We start from the raw sequence: 22,138 nt of genomic DNA, 5'->3' as shown, positions 1-22,138 counted from the left end.
GACTCAATTAAACTTGATAATGGAAGTTTACCATGCAAATGCAAACTTGGCCTAATATAATTTTCTGTAGAAAACTTCTTTGCCTAATTTTGCCTAGTTTTTTTTTGCCTAGTTTTGGGCCAGTGTCTAAATTGATTTGAATTATCTGAACATATTTATCTAGCTATTGAAGGCAGCTAGGCTGAGGGCATTAGAAAATAGGATGAGGGGCTGGCCCGGTGGTGCAGCGGTTAAGTGTACACGTTCTGCTTCAGCGGCCCGGGGTTTGCCGGTTCGGATCCCGGGTGCTGACATGGCACGCTTGACAAGCCATGCTGTGGTGGGCGTCCCACATAGAAAGTAGAGGAAGATGGGCACAGATGTTAGCTCAGGGCCAGCCTTCCTGAGCAAAAAGAGAATGATTGGCAGCAGTTAGCTCAGAGCTAACCTACCTCAAAAAAAAAAAAAAAAAAAGAAAAAGAAAATAGGATGAGGATTAACAATTCACCTTGACAATCATTCACCTTGAAATTCAGTTACCAAATGGCTGGCTGTATTTTCCTCATTTCAAAGATAAAACCAAGAGAAAAGCATTAAGTGGTTTATCCAAGGACATATGGCAAATCAAATAACAGGAAGTAGAATATGCACCAATCTTTAAACAACAGTGTGATACACCATGAAACACAAATAACTAGAGAAACTGTTTAATCCAGATTTACCTGAAGAAATTATTTTTGCTTAGATCAAGTGGTGGCAATACAGCAGAAAGATGACATTATGAGCTGTCGAAGAAGACAAGTGTCAAACCTTTCTGAGCAGAGCAGAGGAGCTAAGAGCACAGAGCCTGGAGCAGAGGGCTCACGTCCGTCTTAGGGAACTTAAGGTCTGAGCCAGCTGCTTCATCTCTGAAATTGTTCTGAAGATTAAAAACACGTAAGCACAAATTATGTAAGATCCAGTGTGCAACATGAACTTAACAAATAGTAGCTCTGGGGACTATCACTCTACAATGAAACTCAAGTTTTCTCTAAGCTTAACATTTTTATTAGTTTGTCTTATTGCCATATAGACAGGTAGGGTGGAAACAGGGTTTGAAGTCAGGTAGACCTTAACCCAGGTGCTGCCAGGCCACTTACTAACAACACTTGCATATGTTAGTAGCGGTTCTGAGGCCAAACCGCCTCGGTTTACAGTGGCTCCAACATGGCCACCTGTGTGCCCTTGGGCAGGTTGATTTCTCCTGACCTCGTTCCAGTGCCCTCATCTGTAGAATGAGCACGTGCAAAAAGTCACACGGCAGGCCTGAGACTGCGGTCCTCTGCAAGGCCTGCTGATGAGGTTGGCCCTTCACCAGCATCTGGAAACCTCCATTTTGGGAGGGTTCCCACCACCATTAACTAGAGTAGTGGCTCACTGTGCCTAAACTGTGCAGTTTGGACTGAACACCCGCTTTCCTTCTAGGAATCTGGAATTTTGAGTATGTGCCAGGCAGAGGATGCCTATGTGACCAGCCCTCAACAGAAACCCTGGGCACCGTCTCTAAGAAGTGGCCCTGGTTGGTCACATCTCACACGTGTTGTCACGACTCATGCTGGGGATTAGGCATGTCCTCGTGACTGCGGTGGAGGGGGCTCCGGAAGCTGCGCCTGGTCTCCACGTGGCCTTAGCGCCTTTCCCTGTGCCTGTGCCCTGGATCATTTCACGTAAGAAAGCCTAGCTGTGAGCACAACCTCATGCTGACTCCTACGAGACCACCAAGCAAGTCATCAAAGTTAGGGGCGGTCTTGGAGACGCTGGACCCAGAGGGTAACGACAGTACTCACTGCACAGGACTGGTGTTAGGATCACACTGGGGACGTGTGCAAAGCAGAGTAAAGGCTGATTCACAGCAGCTCTGTGAAGGCTATATGGGGCCATAAGTGCCTGCCCACCTTTTAGTTTATGGTAAAAACTGAGATAATCTGTGTAAAAACATTCTCTCAAGAGTAACACACATAAAAAGTGGCACTGTTGCTTTTAAATTGCAGGTATTTATTATTATATGTCATTGGTAATAAATAGTATCTGCTTGCTGAATACAGACACAAACCAAATCCCAAACACACATTAGGGTATCAACTGGATATGAGAAATACTTTTCTTCCCTTTGGCAGCAGAGAGCTCCAAAACAATACAAAACCTTGATGATATTACTACTTTTTGTTATCATCTGTAAGCAAGTCATCCACTACCTGATAACTTTTAAATGCAATTTTAGGAGAGAGAAAAATAATTCGAGGAGAAAACATGCTTTATTTAGGAAGTGATAAAACCAGACAGAAAATTATTTATATTGAGGATCAATACTGTATTTGACATTCTTAAAACAATTTTTACCCTAGACCTAACATATGAGGTTACACTGTTCTGCTTAATAAAATATTAACAGCTTAAAAAATGCTTCTGAGAAACTGTGTCCTTAATAGCTGAAGGGGATCAAGGAGCAAACCCTTTGTCTCCTGAGGCCTCGCTGTCCTGCTCAGAGGTTGGCAGGAGTGGGAGGCCACTCTGTGGCCACAGCACAGGAGAAAACATGGGATAGCCCAGAATGCCACAACGACCATCTGACTTTGAGTTGTTAAGAGGCTTTATTCCAGTCTTCTCTTACTTTTCTAGTATGGCTTTCTCTACTTTCTTAAACTTTTTCAGTTCAACAATTACTTCCCAATATTTCAGATATAGCCACATGAGTCTCCCATTTTGGCGTTTGTTGGTATTCCAGACATCCCCACAGTATGTATCATGCTTAAATATGTCAGTCAAGCCAGCTGCCATCTCTAGGTCAGCAGCAACAGGGTCAGTGGATGCTCGAACCAGCAAGCTCTTCTCTATTTCCAGTCGCTTGTGGCGAGGGAGAAGCAGGCTGCAGTAGATATTCTGTCTTTCCGTCAGAGCATCTTCAAACTCTTTCAGCAGAAGCCTGGCTCTCCTCTGCCAGTCTTCTTCCTGTCCCAGGCAGCTCAGGTACGCATTTCTCAAGGGCTGCAACTGTCTCTTTTCTTGCATGACCTGAGCGCGTTCCTGTTCCAGCAGTTTCCTTTCTTCTACCAACCTTCGCCCCTGAGAGATAAGGGCTTCTCGATAACTAGTTGTTCTGTTTTGTTCCTTTTCAAGTTCCAAAGATAGCTGAGCAACAGCACGCCGATTTTCTGAGATCATGGTGTGGTACTTAGCTTCCAGATCCTGCTGGAAAGCAGCCGTTCTCTGACGGTACGCTTCCTTCTCTTTCTCTATTTCTTTTTGGGACTCCCTAGACCAAATCCAACCTGACATGAATAAATTGGGGGAGAAAAACACACACAATGAAAAGTCAGAGCTAATGTTCTATAATGTTTAAAGAAAACATAAAGTAGATGACAGCATTTCAATAAAATCTTAAGCCCTGAGAGATACAAAAAAGATAACATTTTGTATGAAACTATATAATATACCAAGTTCTTATCTTAAAATCAGATAAAGGCTCCCAAAGGACAAGTAGGACAGGCTGCAGGCAGAGTCCACTCAGGCTTCTCATTTCCTATGGCCAAGAAAGTCAGCCACTGCTTTCTTCTGCTCGCAAACCTCCACCATGTGCCCGCTCTGGCCACAGTGCCCCACAGGCTCTCAGAAGGTTTGAGAAGTAACATGGGTATGCTTCAAATACTGGCCAGGTTACTGGAGAATCAAGTGAGTTTCAAAGTGGTCATCACCAGCAAAAGAGAAGAAGTCCAAGATGTTTGCTTATATTCTGATAGGGGTACATAAAAATAAGGTGGAGTAAGAAATTCAACCTCAAGACATGGTTTGGTTCCCTTTCCCCAAACCAGAAAATGCTGGAATCACACAAACACGGGACAGAAGAGTGCCGGGAGGCTGGGCTGGGTAACACCCCGCTCTGATCCACAGACCGAGGAGCAGCCAGGCCTCTGTCCTCTGCTGCATGGAGAAGTCCAGTGCCTGAGGATCCAGGGACAGAGAAGGGAGCCTGACGACCCACAAAGCCTGCTAGCCAGCAGGCACCTGGTTCTGGATGGAGTCACCAACTCTTCTGTCATCCCACTAATGGCTAAGAGTTTGGTGTGTTTTGATAATAAAACAAAAAACAGTGTGGTGATACAGGAAACCCACCGCATTCTGAACTAATGCTCTTGCTCAATAATTTAATAAATGTTGGGGCAACTCTATGCTGAGTCCTAGTTTCTGACAATGATAATTTGCTAAAAGCAGCACGGATTTGAGTCCCTTGGAAAACAGGACTGTTCAGCAAAGCTTCAAAGCCCAAAGTCTAAACACTACCAAGAGCGACAGTTTACTATGAAAGCATTATTTCTGCCCAGCTCTCCAAAGGAGGCCAGGCTGCTCCATGTTGCGCATTTTCTTTAACTCCTACAGTCAATAACCCCTCTGGAAATCACTTCATGGTCCTTTTCCTACTCTTGCTGGTTCCTTTCCCCTCCCTAACACCCAAAGTGGTGTCCTGGCCCTTCAGGACTCTTCTTCCAGGTCCCTGGGAATCTTATCTGGCCCTGACACCAAGTCTACTACAGCACTACTTCCACTGTTGCCACCTCAGATACATGAGCATAATACCAAACTCGGCCTCCCTCAACTAAAAATAGCTCCCAGGCCTATTTTAGTTGTTACCTCAAACTCAAAAGCACATGTCATCTTTATCTCCTTCTTTTGCCAAAGAGTTCAGAGGCAGGGAGCTGACTAGTAAAGCAGCAGTTGCAACATAATTTGATAAGCACTGAGGAGCAGAGGAAAGAAGGGCTCGTCCAGTTTTGGGTGGAGGCGGGAAGGCTTCATAAAAGAGGGGAATGTGAACAAAGTCTGGAAGTCAGGAGGAAAGGTCCCTCTAGGTGGAATGAACAGGTACAGGAGAGGGTGCCACACGTGCTGAGAGCAGACAGCTTCCAGGGACAGACGTGCCTGGGGTACAGGGCTTCTCCCAAGGAGCAGCTGGAGCGCACTCTGGAAGTCAGCAGGTGCTCGGTAACAGAAGTCCTTTTAGACTGACAAGGAAGTGGAGTAATTTGATGTGACATTACCCTGGTGGCAGTGTGGAAGATTTGGGACAGAGGGTAAAGGAGGGACACTAGAAGCAAGGAGCCACTCCTGCTAGTTAAAGTACTCCAACTTACACGTGAAACTAGTGGGACTGACACAGAACAGACAGAATTGAACATCAGACCACACGTACATGCTGCAGTCATCAGGAAGTTTCTGGCAGGTCAAAATTCATCAAGAAGGCCTCCTGGAAAAGTGGGACAGGGACGTGGAGACATGCTGGGTAAGGAGATTACCAGGGAGAGTGCAAGAGAAAGTGCGGCGTGGCAGAACAGAAGTCCACAAAACCTTAATGCTGGGTCTGATCGGGGAGAATCTTGCCTTATGACTTTGGGCAGACACAATTTTTTTGGAGGCTTCATTTCAGAAGGCATAGAAAAGAGAGATGAGACTCTTGCTTTTGGGAAAAAGGAACAGAAGTACCCTCTCCTATTGTTCCTGCTAAGAACAACTAAGAACCGTGGACATCATCCGTAAAACAAACAGAAGAGGACTCTGAAAGGTGGGGAGCAGCAGGCAGTCTGGTGAGGGAACTTGGGACCCAAGCAATGACAGGGTGCTGGGTCCCAAGGGGCTTCATTTTGCCTCACAGATGCCAGACTTAGAGCTGAAATGCCAACAGGTGCAGATATTTTAAAAAGCCCCAACAAAAGTCTGCTATCTCTGGCCAAAGGACTAGGAAAGGGGTCTAGCAAGACTGAAAACTTACAGACAATGACCACTGGACTCCCGCCAAACAGCACAGAAGACACTGTGGCCCCACCTCCACCCACGTGGACAAAGACCGAGGGCAGCTCCTCCTGTTCCCCAGGGGAGGCAATAACAAGACACTCCTAGCTCTCCCGGCCAGGCCGGAGGCATCTGCAAGCCCTGGGGAGGCTGGACCTCCTGCTCTTGCCCAGTGGTAATGAGTCACCCTTCCCTTCAGTGTCAACCAGCTGGAGGCCAAGTGGGGAACCTGGACTTCCACCCCTACCTGGGAGTAAGGAGGCAGCACCACCCTTCCTGACAGAGCCCTCTCCAAGAAAGCCAAGCCAGACAAGAAAGGTCTGAATAAAAACCAGAGTCTCATAACGTAATACCCAAATGCCCAGGTTTCAACTGAAAATCAGTCTTTACACCAAGAATCAGGAAGATGTCAACTTGAATCAAAAAAGATAATCACTAGATGCCAATAGTAAGATGACAGAGATGTCAGTATTATCCAACAAAGAGTTTAAAGCAGCCATCACAGTAAAAAGTCTCAGCAAAGAAATAGAAGATATAAAAAAAGCAAACAAATTTTAGAACTGAAAAACAAAGTAACTAAAATAAAAAACAGGATGATGAAATAGGTGTGAAGAGAGAAAGCCCTGCCAGGAGGCTGAAATAATCGACATAGCCCATATGAACACAGATGTGAAAACCTGGAACAAAATGTTAGCATATATAATTCTACTATATATATATAAAGAACCACATGGTACCACCTAGTGGGGATTATTCCAAAAATGTAAGACTGGCTCAATATTCAAAAATCAACATATGTCCCAACATATTAGTAGGCTAAAGAAGAAAAACCATATGATCATGTCAACTGATACAGAAAAACATCTGACAAGACTCAACCTCCTTTCATGATAAAAACTCGGAAAAATAAGACTAGAGGGAATTTCAGTGTCTTGATAAAGAGCATCTATGAAAGACCTTCAGCTAACTTTGTACTTAATGGTGAAAAGACTGAATGCTTTTTCTCTAAGATCAGGAACCTCAACAGAGTGCTGGCAGTTCCAGCCAGTGAAAGAAAGTGGGAAAAAAAATAAAAGGCAAACAGACTGGAAAGGAAGAAATAAAATCTAAGTCTCATACCTTATACCAAAATTAACTCAAAATGGATCACACACTTACATGTAAAAACGCAAACCTAAAATTTTAGGAAAAAACATAGGAAAGAATCTTCAGGATCTAGGGCTGGCAGAGTTCTCAGACTTGGCACAAAAAACATGACACACAAAGGAAAAACTGATAAACTGGACTTCATCAGAATTAAAACTTTAGCTCTGTGAAAAACTCCATTCAGAGGATGAAAAGACAAGCTACAGACTGAGAGAAGATATTCACAAACCAGAGATCCAGCAGAGTACCAGAATCTAGAATACAGTGAAAACTCTCAAAAACCAACATTAAAAACAATCCAATTACAAGCTGGCTGAGAGATAGTTCATGGAGAGGTTCATGGAGAGGGTGTGCAATGCAAAGATGCTCCACATCATTAGCCATCAGGGAAATGCATGTTAAACCACGATGGTCTGGCTACACACCTATCAGGACAGAAGAATAAACACAACAGAGCCCTCACCAAATGCCGGCAAGGACGCTGTGACCCTGGATCCTTCACACAGTGCTGGTGAGTATAAAACGGTACAGCCACTCTGGAAAACATTCGGCACTTTCTTAAAAAACTAAACATCAACTCATGGAGGCTGAAAAGAGGAGGCGGTTTTTATGACTCAGTGATCTGCACGGTGCCTGCTTCTCAGTGAAAGACTGGGCAGACCCAAATACAGCCTAAGGGTTAGAGGCTCACCGCCTGTCATCTTGCAAAACACCACTTAACACTTGGAAAGGCTGCCCGTTGCCTGTGGCTAGGGTGATGAACTTGGGGAGCGAATTAGAAGGCTTAGAACTACACTTACTAACCCAACAATTAATTGGTTTCCAGGCTCAGAGACGCCCTGAAGTGACTTACATTTTCCGTTTGTTTTTCAGGCTCACCTCTAGCTTTTACAGACTTTCCTAATAACCTTTACTTTTGAAGTTCTTGCCTTCTTGGACTTCTGAAATGATGCTGTCCCTCCCTGAGAAGCACTGAGGAATATTTTATTTTTTCTTCTTGGTTATCTTGCTTAAGTAACGTGATCAGAGAAAAATTTTAACTTTGCATTCTTATAAGCATTCTCCAAAAATGTGTTATTACATGCTTGAGACACATATTGCAACCTGTGGGTGTCGAGTAGTCCAGCACAGTCTAAAGGTAAAGGCTGACAAACGAAGTCTATAAACACTACTCTCGTCAGCCTGCGGACCTGAGAAATCCAGGCGACAAAAAACCATTCCATTTAAAAAGTGTCACTGCACCCAGAGAGCAGCTTTTGCTGTTTTTCCATTCAATTATTCAGTTTCTCATATTCTTAAGTGCCAGCCAGCAGGACCGTCAGACACAACAAAATATTAAACTAACTCCTGAACATCAGGAAATTTACCATGTAGTGGTGAAATAAGCTAAGGGCTGGGATAATTACAACTGACTGGTGACTGGCAATTTCCCCAAAGTGGACAAAGTCAATTCAAACTAGAGAGAATTCCTGGCCAGGCAGAGCAGAGGTTTCATGGATGAAGTCTCCCAAAGACTAACTTCCTAAACACGGAATAGACATCCAAACTGGTTTTCTTTTAAGACTGTTTCATTCTTCCCCACTGGTCCCATGAGGGCACCTGAAGAGCAGTGAAGCCTTGAAGGGGAGCTCCCAGTTGTTAAAACCACTCTACACACAAGGCTTCTAAACCTCTTGTCAAACTGAACCCTCACAATGAATCCAGGTAATTATGATCAGCCCCTCGCAAGGAGAGGGAAACTCAGGCTCAGAGGGTTAAGTAATGTGTCCAAGACACACAGCATGGCATAAAACTAGGATGCACACCTGCATCTGTCAGGTTCCAAAGCCCGAGGTCTTTGGCCTCCACACTTTCAGCCCAGAAAACGCAAATGTTAGGAAAACCACGACTTACGAAAAGCAGCCAATCCCAGCATTGGAACCAACAGGGCATAATTCCATCGGCTTCCATCACCCCCATCAGCCCTGGAGTTGGGCCGGATATTCCAATTTGGGGGGTCATTTAAGTTATTCATGGAGGTATACCTTAAAGTAAAGAACAAAACCATTAACCACACAAAGTGCATAAAATACATCTGTCACAATTATACTACCTAAATGGCTCATATGAATCCTTTTTTTCCTTCCAAAAAACTTTGTTCACTTCTTATGTGCTGCACAGCACTGGACCTTACAGGAGAAAAAGAAGAAAAAGATGAGAACTCAGACAAAAGCAACTCACCATGTAGTGGGGGAGAGAGACGTGTCTCAACAAACTGAAATACAAGTAGAACGAGGTGCATTCTCTAGTACAAATACGTTTAAAATTACGCTTTTATATAAACACACAAAAACGGGAAGGTGCGAAAACCCTGGCTTCTTCATGAAATGGGAACAGCACTGAGGGCGGAGGCAGATCGTGGGGCAGATGGGGACAGCGCTGGAGATGGCTTTCATTGCTCTCCACTTTGGGGGCGGTGCACGCACTGAGAGGGGTTCCTGCTAAAGCTGGAGCCACATCTCAGTAAGGAGGCTGCGGTCTCACGCTGACGCGCATTCTCCAATTCACTAAGTACCCACAGAGGCTGGGCACTTTCACAACTTCGTCCTGAGGACCTTCCACTTGTTTCCAGGCTGCTGCCTACACAATACACACTAGTTACAAAAGAATAATCAGGGGACGCTGGAGAAAAAAGGAATTCAATTCAGTTTTGAAAGATTTTAATGGGTTTTTCAGTAAATACTTGCTTAACACCTAAAACCGGAAAATTCTCATTGGCAATAAAGAAATGCCAAAAGAAAAACAGCTCAGGACTTAACGTGAGGGAGTTCGTGGCAACCACAGGATAAACATGTTAGAGTCTGAAGGAACCGAACTGCGCAACTGTCGCAGGGCGTCGGGAAGAACCGTGCTCAAGCCCTCGGCCAAGGAAGCCCGCCTCCGGGGCACACGGCCGAGGACACACGTAATTCTAACGGAGCAACGTAAGCCAGATAAAGATCCGCTGGCACAGATACATCCCGTAGGGTGTCACTTACTAACGGCAAAAAACTGGACACCACCTAAACGTCAATGAAATGGCGACGGCCCACTGTCAGCTCACTCAGTGCAACATCCAGAATTACGCCGCACACACCTGCGCACCGGGAAGGTCGGGGCAGGGGGCCGCGAGCGCGGTCCTCCCGAATACCGTTTGTCCCCCAAGCCGCCCCGTCCCTCGGGTGCCGGCAGATGCTCGACAGAAACTGACCGAACGCCGGGAGGCGCGGAGCCGGCACCCCGCAACCGCAGGCTGCCCCGCCCAACGCGGGGCGGCCAGCCGACACCCCGACTCCGCGCAGTCCCCCGGCCCCGAGACCTACCGCCGACCCCCTACTCCGCGAACCCCCACTTCCAGCCCGCCCCAGGCCCCAGACCTACGGCGGGGCCAGGAGGGCCGGGGCCACTTGCCCTGAGCACCACCGTCCGCAGATCTTCTTTGCGCAGGCGCGGTGCCCCGACAACCCCACCCAGGGGCGCAGCGTCGTGCGCAGGCGCAGTGTGCCCTCGTCCCGCCCCGGGCGAGACGAGGTGCGCAGGCGCGGTATACCCCCCTCCCCCCTCCCCCGGCTTCGACGCCTCTCGCAGTGCGGTGCGCAGGCGCGGCCTGGCGCGGGGGCTAGTGGGACCGCCTGCGGAGGGCAAGCATGTTGGGGGTCCGTGTGTTGTCGCGGCTGCTTCCTGCCCGGCGTCTGGCGCTGACCAGGGCGGTGAGTCGGCGCCGCGGGGCCAGTGGGCCCTCAGGGCGGAACAGGCCGGACTCCGGGTCCCCGCGCGCCGGTCGGGACGGGGGGAGCAACCGCGGGCCGCCCGAGGGGTCGTGGGGCCGCCGGGGCCAGCGGCCTCTGCCCGAAGCCGGCCCTGCCGGTGAAGGTCGCGACCCCGCGGGCCTCCTCGGGCCCCTGCCCCCCCAGGGCCTGTCTGTGAGCGGGCAGGTGTGCCAAGGTCACGCAGGTGGCGGCTGACCCTGAGGCCACGGGCGGAGGCGGGACCAGGACCGGCAGTGCCCGCGAGGTCCCGCCGGGTCCCCGCGGCCTCCCGGTGAGCGGCAGAGGCGCGGCCAGGGGCCGGTGCAGGGGAATTCGAGCCCCCGGGACCGGGTGGGCAGCAGGCTCGGTCGGCCTGCCCTGTTTGCAGATTCGAGTACACGGGAGAAGGCGTGGGTTTGTGTGTCCGCGCCAAGACCGGACAGTCATTGTGGGGCCTTCATTTTGGGTTTCCTTTGTGCATGCTTTCAAAAGATCAGACGCAGGGGCCGGCCCGGTGGCATAGCGGTTAAGTTCGCTTGCTCCGTTTCCGCGGTCCTGGTTCCTGGGTTCGGATTCTGGGCGCGGACCTATGCACTCCTCATCAAGCCATGGTGTGGCGGCGTCCCACATAGGAAATAGAGAAAGATTGGTACAGATGTTAGCTCAGCGACAGTCTTCCTCACTGGAAAAAAAATTTAAAAATACAGACGCAGAATTTCAGCACGCTGACTGCAAAGCTGCGTTTGGGCGAGGACGCCGGCAGGTTTGTTTTTCTGTGCGTCATCTGTGGAAGGCGTGCCAGATTCTGGTCAGTCGAGGATGACCAGCCGGGTTATGCCTTCCTGAGGCCTTGCTGCTGGATTATGTCAAATGTACCTCTACAATTACATCTTAGTAGTCGATCTTTTAGAGTTTTACTGCACCACACTAAATTTAGAGGATTTAGTTATTTCCTTCTTTTGAATGATCTCGCCCACCCGCCTACTTAGTAATTTAATTACGAAGTAAACGTCCCAGTAGGAACCAAGGCATTCAACAGTGTTTACTGGAGTTCTGCCTGTAATTACAACCACAGTTTTCTCCTTTTTGGTATATAGATAGTAAAAATCATGTTAAATGTGCTGATTTAGTTAGACAGCCATCTGACCAACACCAGCACCAAGTGTTGCTATAGTTGGTGCTTACTGAGCAGAGATCCCCCCCTCCCCCAAATTTTGGGCTCTAAGACACAGTGGTAGAAGTCCACAGGCAGGAAGTGAAGTCCATGGTTAGTGGAGTATTTTTAGTCATCCAAACATGAGCAGACTTCTAAGTGCTTCCTACTTGGTAGGTGAACTGACAAATTGATAACTGGTGGTGATTGGAGAAGAAAGAGCTAATGTCTGTCCTCAACCCAGCCTGGTGCCCAGCTTGCTTGTGCAGACTAAGACCCCTCCAGCTTGGGGAACTCCCTTCACCTACCCCCACACTTTGTCAATTTAAAAAGCGTTGTCCTTTGTCCAGGCTGGACTGGAAGAGTTTTAGCTCTGAGCATTTAGCTGAAAGTGAGGATGAGGTTCTAAGTACAACAGGTCAGAGTGCTAAGCCTCTCCTTTCATGTTGTCTTGATTCCAAGTGATCTTGGTTGAATCAGCTGTTAGCTGCCAGTGCTTTACCTTCATTATCTCCTTGAATCTTCACCTCTGTCCTGTGTTTAGGTATGGTACTTGTAAACGTGATGGCAGGATAGAGATAGCAAAGTGGAACCACAAGTTAGGCCTGTGAAAAAGATGGCCTTGGGTTTTTAAAAAGTCTTTTGATCTTGATGAGGATAGCTTTTGCTAAGGAAATTAATTCTGTCCCAGGCAATATATTTATTGGAGTTTAAAATTGACAAGAACAAAAGCATCAAATTAGAAGAACAAAAAAAGAAAATTTATGATTGCCAGCTGAGAAATGTCCCTGGAGAGTAGATGATGAGGATAATTTGAATAAAGTCCACAGAGAATTTTTCTTGATCTCATTTTGTTTAATTCTGTGGTTTTTCCGTGTCATATTTACAGCTGCTTTCAAGTTACAAAATTATCAAACCTATTTTGCCTTTGTTTCTTTTTCTATTGCCCCAGTGCACTGACACAATTTGCAAACTGTTCCAAAGTTTAATCAAAAGGAAAAGTAAAACCAGGGACCTTAAATAGTTGTTGGTTAACTGCTCACTTCAGATAGATTTTTCACATCCTTTCACATGAATATCCAAGGTATGGTTCTGAATATGTTTTAATGATATATCTAGAATCATTATTTAGGCCACTGTGGTAAACTTTTGTTTTGCTTCTTGGCATAATTATAATGCCACTGGTATTCAGTGCTATATTCTGTGTGATGCTTTTCCTGGTTTTCAAGCCACTTGAAAAATTGTGGCTTGGTTTTGATACATAACCTGGATATTCATCTTAGTTTGGAGTCCCAGAGATTTTTCCCGAAGATCCTTAGATAGTGGGGAGAGTACAGGATCTAGAGCTATCCAGGCAGACCTGAGTCCAGACCCCACTTACCTTGGATAGACTCAGTTTGTACCTTGTGAACCGTATTTTAAGCATCCCTGTTTTAAAAAGTTTTAAATTTTTAATGAAAATAATTACACATAGTTGTAAAAAAAAAAAAAAAGTGAGTACAGAAGTCCTTATAAATGAAAAGGAGTAAGAGCTCCTCCTTCCCCAGACCTGTTCCCTAGTGGAATTAATTCTGAATTGCTTCTGGTATTGGCTCTTGGTATTTACCTCCATTTCTCTAGCTAATATGCAAGTGCATTTTTATCCGTTTTAGATGTCAGCTTTTGCTGGTGAATGAGGATTTAGTTCGCTTACAAATCATCCAACTTCTTCCTACTTCAGTCCTCCCAATAGAGTTATGCAACCACTTTCAGATCCTTTATTGGCTACTCTTGTAATTGTGTAGATCGTACTTACAAATTAGTTTCTCATTCGTGATTCACACCTATATTTTATTAGCTGAGGGCCCCCCACTTTGCTAGATTGAGGATATCAGTATCTCTATCCTTCTCAGTTTTTTTCCCTTTACCTCCTAATTCAGTTCTTTATGCTGTTAAAAAGGTCTAAGTGTTCCTTTTAATTCTACCATAGGTATATTTCCCCATTCTTCATCATGTTGCCCTTTTAGAAAATAATAGTTTCTCTTCAAAAAACATTAGATTAATAAGTGACACAAAATGAGTATACCTAAAGACAGAAATTGGGTTAAAATTGGACTCCCCAGATTCTAAAATCACTCCCCAAATCAGATTTAGATGCAACAGTTAATGCTACTGTTTTCCACAGGGAGATAGTGTGATAATTTATTAAAGATGCTTTTATAATTGCTGTGGTTTTTTAAGCTAGCTCTGTGTGTGTGTGTGTGTGTGTGTGTTTATTCAAGATGAACATCCTAGAAAGAAAAAATAAATACTTAGGGAATCTCACTGTTTCTATTTTAATATTACAAAATGTACTGTTCTTACTGGTATTATTACCTATGTTTATATTATCCTTTATAAAATTTTCAAGAACATTTGTATTAAAATCCTTTTAGTTACTTAATTCTTTGTTAAAATGAGGTTCTACCATTTGAAAAATTATACTAACACTGAAGAATATTTGTTCTTTTTGGCTCTTTTTAATTCATTTCCTGAAAGGAAAAAAACTATATTGACTTTTGTCAATGAAAACATACTTAAAATTGAAATTGGAAGATTCAAGACTATCACTCTCATCAGTTCAGATCTACTTAAAAATCCCGAAACTACTCTGTAATTGGAGCGCTTGAGATAAACTCAATTGTTTGTGCCAGCCATCATCCATTCTCAGAGCTAAAGGGAGCCTTAGAGTAGGAGCCAGCTCTGACTTTCTTCGCAGGCAGCCGAGCCATCCAGTCCCCTGAAAGCCTTTCCTCTCATAGAGCAGTCCGTTCAGTTTAAAACAGCTCAGTTAGAGTTCGTTTTGTATTTTGCCAGATTCTCCTCCTTGTAGTTCCCGTTTGTTTGTCCTACAGAATAAATTTTTTTTCACCACACAGAATAAATGTGTCTTCCAAATTACAGAATACTTGAAGGCATCTCTTATATCCCTGTTTGTCATTGTTGAGTGTACTTATTTCCTGAAACTGTCCTTTATGCTATTTTTAAGACTCTTTGTTTTGCCGTAGTCCTTGCAAATACAGTCAGCAGCATGGAAAACATATCTCCTAAGTTGCTGGCCGTTCTTAGCATGTGAAGAAGGTTGCCTCTCATGCTGGATTGTCATTTCATTAATACCAACTTGCTTGGGTAAATGTTTATAGGATGGGACATTTAAGCCAAGACTTGGAGAGTTGCAGAGGTTAACGAGGGAAAGGCCAGGGACGAGTGTGTGGGTGGAAGAAACAGTACCTTGTGGTATGACAGACGACGGGGAGTATGGCTGAAGTCTAGTGCAAATGTGGAGAGTGGTGAAGCAGGACCATCTCTGGGCCTGGAATCCTCACATTTACAGTGAAGGGTTAGAACCACGGTGCTTCAGTGTCACAACAAGTAACAGAGCCTGTTCTAGAATGTCCACCTCCCCATACACTGTCCAGTGCCTACCCCATTGTACTGTGAAACCTCACAGATGAGTGGAGCTCCAGTATGACAAGGGCTCTAATGGATCCAGTAAAAGTACTTCATGGTTTGCAGAACTACCACTTGAAATTAACGTGGAAGCAAGCCTTTTTTATTTCCTTTCCTGAGTCAGTGAGTATCTGGTTTGGAAACAAGCTCCATCTAGAAGGGCTTTTCTTAGGGCACCCTGGGTCCTTTGCCCTTGCCTCAGGTGAGGTGTCTGTGTGAAGGGGAGTAGCTGGATACAAAAAAAGGTTAATAGACTTAGAAGGAGAAATTTTAATTACACGTCCCCAATTCCTTCAAGACACTTCACGCTCTCCCTCTGTCTCTCAGCAGTGGCCAGCAACATTGCAGACCCGTGGTTTTCACTTCACTGTTGATGGGACTAAGAGGGCATCTGCTAAAGTTTCAGATTCAGTAAGTTCATGACTTTTTGTTCATTACAAATGATTTTCCTGGCTTTAGAGGGGTAATGATCTATACTGGTTTTTAATATATTTGAGTAATACACAGATCTTATTTAAAGGGGAAAATTCTCATTCCAGTGCTTGCTCAAATTATTTTTAGTGTAATAATAGTTAATTGTCATATATACGTAAACATAGTAAAATTTTTTGCTCGTAGCTCTTATGTATCTATAAGCCAGATTAAAATTTAAATCAAGTAAAGTGACAAAATAATGAAGTTTAGATGACAAATGACCTGTATTTACTATGATGGATGGTGACATTTCTGCTCAGCCTAGGACTGTGTAGCCACTTGGGTGTTAGGCCTCTGTGTTTAGTGGGCCCATTCTGCTCTCCGTATAAGAAACTGAAATTTGCTTCCAAGTTCTTTTCTTGTAAGCTCACGATATACTGAGTACTGGTTGGCACCTTCTCAGTTGTAAACGAGAACACGGGCCTGAAATAGAGTTGTGGTCCTCAGTTCTTAAGTGGTTACCCAGACGAACTGGAAAACGCTTATCTAAATGAAAACAACATTTTAACATTTTCGTGAAAAACTTGCAGATCACAGGTGGAGAATCATGATCTACACCACACTGTAAGCTTAGATTCCTGTACGTGTATGTAAATAGGTGTAAACTTAAAAAGAGAAGATAAATAAAAACGATAATTGAACGGAAAAACTGGCATTTTGATTCATGTTGTTGCTTTCCTTTGCTGCTGCAGTTCCTCTTTGAGGACGTACCTTTAAGTTTTCAGCATTTTAACTAACGGGGTTTCCCAGCTCCGTAGGGTAGGTGCTCTTCTGTCCTAAGGTCTGAGGGTGTGCCTGCCACATCTCATGACTGCTGTGTTGTTAGTGTCCAGTCCCACACAGGATGGGGGCCCTCTAGGCGTGGCAGTGGCTCTTTTGTGATACTACTTCGTTTTCTTCTAGCTCCTTCCCTGTAACCACAGTCTGTCTGGCATGGTTGAATGGGGATGAATGGGTGGATTTCTCTTTTCCAGATTTCTACACAGTACCCGGTGGTGGATCATGAATTTGATGCAGTGGTGGTAGGTGCTGGAGGGGCCGGCCTGCGAGCTGCGTTTGGCCTCTCTGAGGCGGGGTTTGACACAGCCTGTGTGACAAAGCTCTTTCCCACCAGGTCACACACTGTCGCAGCCCAGGTAAGAGAAAGGGGCTCTTGGTGCTTTCAGTGTCTACAGGCCGCTGCACAGTCTGGCACTCTGCCTGAGCAACCTTCTGCCTCAGGCCGCTGTCCCGCCATGCTCTGCCGTGTGTGCCTCTTTCTGCTCCTTGTATACACGCACCTGGCTCACTCACCCTGGGGGTCTCTGCCCCCATCCTTGCTGCTTAAAGCCTCCTTGTCACTCTTGTTTCTGCTATTCTCATACTTGGGGCTTCTCTGACTACCCCACCTAGTACCACCCTGTGGTGGTTTTCTTCATTGCACTTACCTGATCTTAGGAAGTGAGCTTGCCTGTGGACTTGTTTCCATCTTCCCTGAATCTCACGTTTACTGCTGCATCCTCAGGGTTCGCCTCATTAAGTGTGATGGCGCTGAGCTTTGATGATGTCATGAATGTGCAGGACAGAGAAACGGTGGCCTTTACATGCTCTGAATTTAGGGAAGAGGATAAAAATAAGGTGAAAATTTATGCAGTGATTTTGTAATTTTGTTCTTTCATTCTAGGCACAATGTAAGTAGTACCCAACTTGTATACAGCTAGTATTCCAAAATCGTATTTGACTATCTTTCTGGTTTTGGGAGACATTTCCTCATAGAGACAACAGAGTGTGGTGACTTTCCAGGAACTAATAAAAGCCACCCTGGTGACAACCACTGTAGCTGGAACAGCCTGTGTTCAGTGTCCAGTAACACCCTTCAGGCACTTAGCGGCGAGATACTTTGTTCTAAATCTATTGCTTTGTAAACTGAAGAATATATACTATATACCTTTGGAGAATTCATTGTACAGAAGGAAAAATAGATAGAAACAGATAATTCTAAGTAATATTACAAGATAATGTAGTATTCAGGTAGTGCAGTATTAATTAAATAAGAAGAAGAAGAAAAGGATAGCTTAACTTGAATGCTGGTTTTTGAGTAGAGGTTTAATTGGTGGAAGGGTAAGACAGGTAAGGGCCTGGGGAGAGTCTGAAGAATACTGGGACCCCTCTGTACCTGTGCCCTGATTATTACTGAAAGTGGCAGTGAAATGCACATTTATGCTTGCCCTGGGCCCAGCGTTTGTGTTATTTTAAACCAGCTTTCTACATTCTGCACTGCTCTGGTACTTAGTTTCTTAGCTGGGTAGTGTCTGGGTTTACAGTTGGAGGAGTTGGAGAAGTGACGAAGTACATAACTTGGTAACTTTTGCATGTTTGCTGCAAAGTTCCTCGCTCTGTGCTAGTGACTCATCTCGTGGTAACTAAAACATATTGTGGGAAACTGAGGCACAGCACTGAGTGGAGAAGGAATTCCTGCATGGGTCTGTTTGACGCAAAAGTTGTGATCGAGTAACAATTGGAAAAGAGGGAGAAGTTAGAAAGTGTGCCTTTACTTGTGAAAAAGAGATTGTCTACAGAGGAGTAATCCGTTTGTAAATTGGGGGGGGGAAAGGGTGAGCATTACATTTGTCCCTGTCCTGTGTTTTCTGTGACTGAGGGATGGAGACAGAGGCGGTAAGCCGGTGGCGGGGGCGGTTAGCCGTGCACAGCAAAAGGAAGTGGCAGTGTGGGGACTGTGATGCTGTGGAGTTTATTGCTTGGCAGTAAGCACTCCTCATCTTTATTGCATGCCCAGAAATACCATTGGGAATGTTTTGTCATAAAGTTGTCTAGGTAGGTTTGTGGAGTACCTTGTACGTGCCAGGTTTGGTAAGTAAGTAGTAAGCGTTGTGCATGTAACCTCTCACTCAGTCCTCCAGACAACTCTTCATGCCCCTTTCACGGATAAGGAGACCAGGGCTGAGGGGTTCAGTAACCTGGTAAGGGGAAGGTTCTGTGGCACCCTCTGGCTGTCACACACTGGAGGAGGCAATGGGGAGATGAGCCTAAAAGATACCATTGGGACTCCCTTTTGGAGCTCAGAAGATTGCTCCGTGTTTCTAGGGAGGAATCAATGCTGCTCTGGGGAACATGGAAGAGGACAACTGGAGGTGGCACTTCTACGACACCGTGAAGGGCTCCGACTGGCTGGGGGACCAGGATGCCATCCACTACATGACAGAGCAGGCCCCCGCCTCGGTGGTTGAGGTAACATTGCACCAGTCTGTTTCTAGTGCAAAAGAGGGGTTGAGGCAGATGTCAGCCAAAAGAATGGTACTGAGCTGATGTAACAAGGGAAATCTTTTGTCACTAATCATTCAGTTAATTTAACAAGGACATTTTTCTCTTTCCTGGAGTGTTGACATGTTCCTAGAACATAGCAGATTTCTGTTGAAGTTGTTTAGTGTACATTAGCCATGAAGATCTTGATTCCTTTGAGGTCCTAGGTGTTTCCTTCTGTTTCACAGCTGGAGAATTACGGCATGCCCTTTAGCAGAACCGAAGATGGGAGGATCTACCAGCGTGCCTTTGGTGGACAGAGCCTCAAGTTTGGGAAAGGCGGGCAGGCCCATCGGTGCTGCTGCGTGGCAGACCGCACAGGCCACTCGCTGCTGCACACGTTGTATGGAAGGGTGAGACCTGGGTGCATGGAGTGGTAGGACATGGTCTAGTCAGGCCAGGCATGTAACACAAGCTAGAAACAGGCCACTCTGGGGACAGGTCAGAGGATCAATGTGTCAGCCCAGGGGTTGCTTAAAAAGTAACAGCATAACTTGGTAGTATGTATGTAGTAACTGTTAGTATGAAAGTGTGTATTTTAGAAGATTAAATTGATAATCATTACCTTCCAGGTTTGAACTTACGATCTGTCACATTGAAAATATAAGAACAGAGCAAGTATTTTAAGGCTCTTTTACCACTTCCAGATTCCTAAACTCATTGGTTTGTTTTAATACTTAACTGTTAAAACTGGACTAAGATTTGAGGGTAGTAGTCAGTGGATAATCAGGGCCAACTTTGTCATGGCCAAGTAATCAATATCCTGGATAATGTTGGTTCAGAATAGTCAGTTTTCTGAACTCTTATTTTCAAATGGAGACAGATCATTGATTTGCAAGTGTTAGGACACCAGTGGCTTCTCTGACTGAGTGGGTTGACAAATATGTGACAGGACGTGCCTGTGCCGCAGAATTGTGTGTCACATGGGCAGCTGGGAGTTTCATGGGAGCCCTTTTCGTTAGCTGGGGGACTGTCAGATCTGGGGCCTGGGCCAGTGCTGTCCAGTATTGGAGTTTGTGGTGTGGTGGGAATGTGCTTGTCTGCTCTGTCCAGGCCGGCAGCTGCCAGCCACATGTGACCATTAGAGATGTGGCTAGCATGCTCAGGGGTGAATGTTTTGTCTTGTTTAGATTAAGTGGCCAGCAGCTCTCTCGTGGTACAGCCCAGTCTAAGTCAAGACCCTGTGGTCTGTGGGCCCCAGCTGTGGCATCAGACTCTGAGAGCAGTTCAGTGCTGTGTGTGGTGCCATAGTGTGGAATGCCTATTAGGACTGTGTAGAAATAAGAAATGTGCTACCACCCTAGTGGTACATGCTGTTCTCTGGAGTGTGTTGATGTGTGTGCATCCTCTTTGTTTTGTTTATACAGCTAAGAGTAGAGTGCCTTCTGTGCTGTTACACAGTAGCATCAGCACTGTCCTTGATATGAGCTGAAGTCTGTGACTTCTTTTCCAAACTGGTCTTCTAGGGTTTACCTAATCCATTTGCCACACACTAGATCCAAGTCTCTTAACCTGTTCACATCAATAGTGTCAGCTTGATTGTGGGTTTAACACCCTAAATGCAATGGCAAATGTGGGATCCCTTTTTTCCTTTCCTTCTTTTTGCAGTCTCTACGATATGATACCAGCTATTTTGTAGAGTATTTTGCCTTGGATCTCCTGATGGAAAATGGGGAGTGCCGTGGGGTTATCGCACTATGCATAGAAGATGGGTCCATCCATCGCATAAGAGCAAAGAACACTGTTGTAGCTACTGGGTAAGAATCTAATTCTTCCTGTATTTAATTTCTCTGTAGGGAAGTTGAGCTTCAGAGTTTCTTCATTCTAATAAAAATAGAGGCATTAGAGGCATTATGGAATAATGGTTCAGACGCAGGCTGAGACTTAACCCAGTAAGGGTACTGCCCTTTGCCAGCCTTGGTTCCTCATCTCTCAAGGGAACAACAGTCGCACCAGTCTCAGAGGTGGGCGAGAAAGTATCTGCCGCCAAGTGCAGCTGGGAAGACCCTTGAAGAAACAGGCCTGGAGAGTCACATGAGATTTTCTGGAATAACATCTCTTTTGCTTTAATGGGTACTGTGTTAATGCGGATTTCTGGGGTAGATAAGTGCTGTTTGTTCATATGATGAAAATAAGTAAGTAGATTCCATTTTATACACTGTCAGTCGATATTTTAACCCTTTAAAAGAGTGAATACATAAACAGTTAGACATTTGAATATGAAAGTAATATATGCTTACCAGGGAAATCCTTCAGACAGCACACAAGTGTCCTCAAGGACAAATGAGAGTGCCTTCTGTCCCCCAGGCTCCCATCCTGGTTGCCCAGGGCAGTGTATGCAGACGACACCTGTGATGCGCTGCATGGCCTGCTCTGTCCACTTTCATGCCATTAGGAAGGAGGGTCTGGGGGAACGCTGTGTGCAGTCATCACTCTGCCTGCTGGCACGTCTGTTTTCCAGAGGCTATGGGCGCACCTACTTCAGCTGCACGTCTGCCCACACCAGCACAGGCGATGGCACGGCCATGATCACCAGGGCAGGCCTTCCCTGCCAGGACTTGGAGTTCATTCAGTTCCACCCTACAGGTAGGGAAGCAGGGCTCTGTGTGTCTTCTAAGCCCGTGATGCCTATTGAATGCTCCTCTACAGTGCCAGGTACTGACGTGTTTCTGATCATCTGCTTCCTTGTGTCTCAGATCCTAGCTTGTCATTTCCTCAAGACTTTTCCCTGTTTCTCCCAAGGCAATTTAGGTGACTGTGTCAACTCTGCACCTTGCCTTGGCGGTACTTATTCCAGTCATAAAGCAGTCATTTTTTGGTGTCCCTCTCCCCAAGCAGGCTGTCCGCTCCAGGAGGCGGGGACAGTTCTGTCTCATTTACTGCCCTGTTCTCACTGCCTGGCACATAGTAGGACTTCAGTCACTATCCTGAGACTAGGGGAAATACATTTGACCAGAGAAGGGGCATGGGCAGATTGCAGTTTTGTAGGGAGAACATCAGGCTGCCACAGTTGTGAGTGAACTAAGGACGC

At 45.6% G+C, this 22,138-nt stretch overlaps 2 protein-coding genes across 6 annotated transcripts in view; one reads left to right on the top strand and one right to left on the bottom strand.

The window, feature by feature from the left end:
- Positions 1-1,992: 1,992 nt before the first annotated feature.
- On the bottom strand, positions 1,993-10,474 carry CCDC127 (coiled-coil domain containing 127). 4 transcript variants are annotated; one of them, XM_014848464.3, is made up of 3 exons: positions 10,345-10,474; positions 8,839-8,969; positions 1,993-3,287 (listed from the first exon to the last, which is right to left on the bottom strand). In XM_014848464.3, the coding sequence occupies exons 2-3, from the start codon at positions 8,957-8,959 to the stop codon at positions 2,626-2,628; spliced, it is 783 nt and encodes a 260-aa protein (XP_014703950.1). In that variant the 5' UTR covers positions 8,960-8,969; positions 10,345-10,474; the 3' UTR covers positions 1,993-2,625. The 4 variants fall into 4 exon arrangements, with proteins under 4 accessions (XP_014703950.1, XP_044635496.1, XP_044635497.1 ...); XM_044779561.2 differs by having other exon boundaries at positions 10,287-10,454; XM_044779562.2 differs by lacking the exon at positions 10,345-10,474 and adding an exon at positions 9,166-10,317.
- A 22-nt stretch (positions 10,475-10,496) lies between these two features.
- Positions 10,497-22,138, top strand: part of SDHA (succinate dehydrogenase complex flavoprotein subunit A) — a 28,450-nt gene continuing 16,808 nt past the window's right edge. Inside the window, exons 1-7 of one of the 2 annotated variants that reach the window (XM_014848468.3) lie at positions 10,497-10,673; positions 15,664-15,744; positions 16,782-16,943; positions 18,892-19,035; positions 19,296-19,460; positions 20,716-20,864; positions 21,569-21,693. In XM_014848468.3, coding sequence (XP_014703954.3) covers positions 10,611-10,673; positions 15,664-15,744; positions 16,782-16,943; positions 18,892-19,035; positions 19,296-19,460; positions 20,716-20,864; positions 21,569-21,693 — 889 coding nt within the window. In that variant the 5' untranslated portion in view covers positions 10,497-10,610. Of the gene's footprint in view, positions 10,674-15,660; positions 15,745-16,781; positions 16,944-18,891; positions 19,036-19,295; positions 19,461-20,715; positions 20,865-21,568; positions 21,694-22,138 lie in introns of both variants that reach the window. The other variant, XM_014848467.3, reaches the window with a different exon arrangement.

Source organism: Equus asinus, chromosome 10, assembly GCF_041296235.1.
Source record: "Equus asinus isolate D_3611 breed Donkey chromosome 10, EquAss-T2T_v2, whole genome shotgun sequence".
NCBI classification, from domain to species: Eukaryota; Metazoa; Chordata; class Mammalia; order Perissodactyla; family Equidae; genus Equus; species Equus asinus.
The sequence above is the reverse complement of the archived record's forward strand: the minus strand, read 5'-3'. Positions and strand labels throughout refer to the sequence as shown.

Excerpts from the sequence above, each read along its gene's own strand:
- CCDC127 (XM_070519914.1), bottom strand. The coding sequence starts at position 9,019 with ATGTATTTTATGCACTTTGTGTGGTTAATGGTTTTGTTCTTTACTTTA. Across the intron at positions 3,288-8,838 it reads GCTGGGATTGGCTGCTTTTC|GTTGGATTTGGTCTAGGGAG; the intron begins GTAAGTCGTGGT and ends TATTCATGTCAG.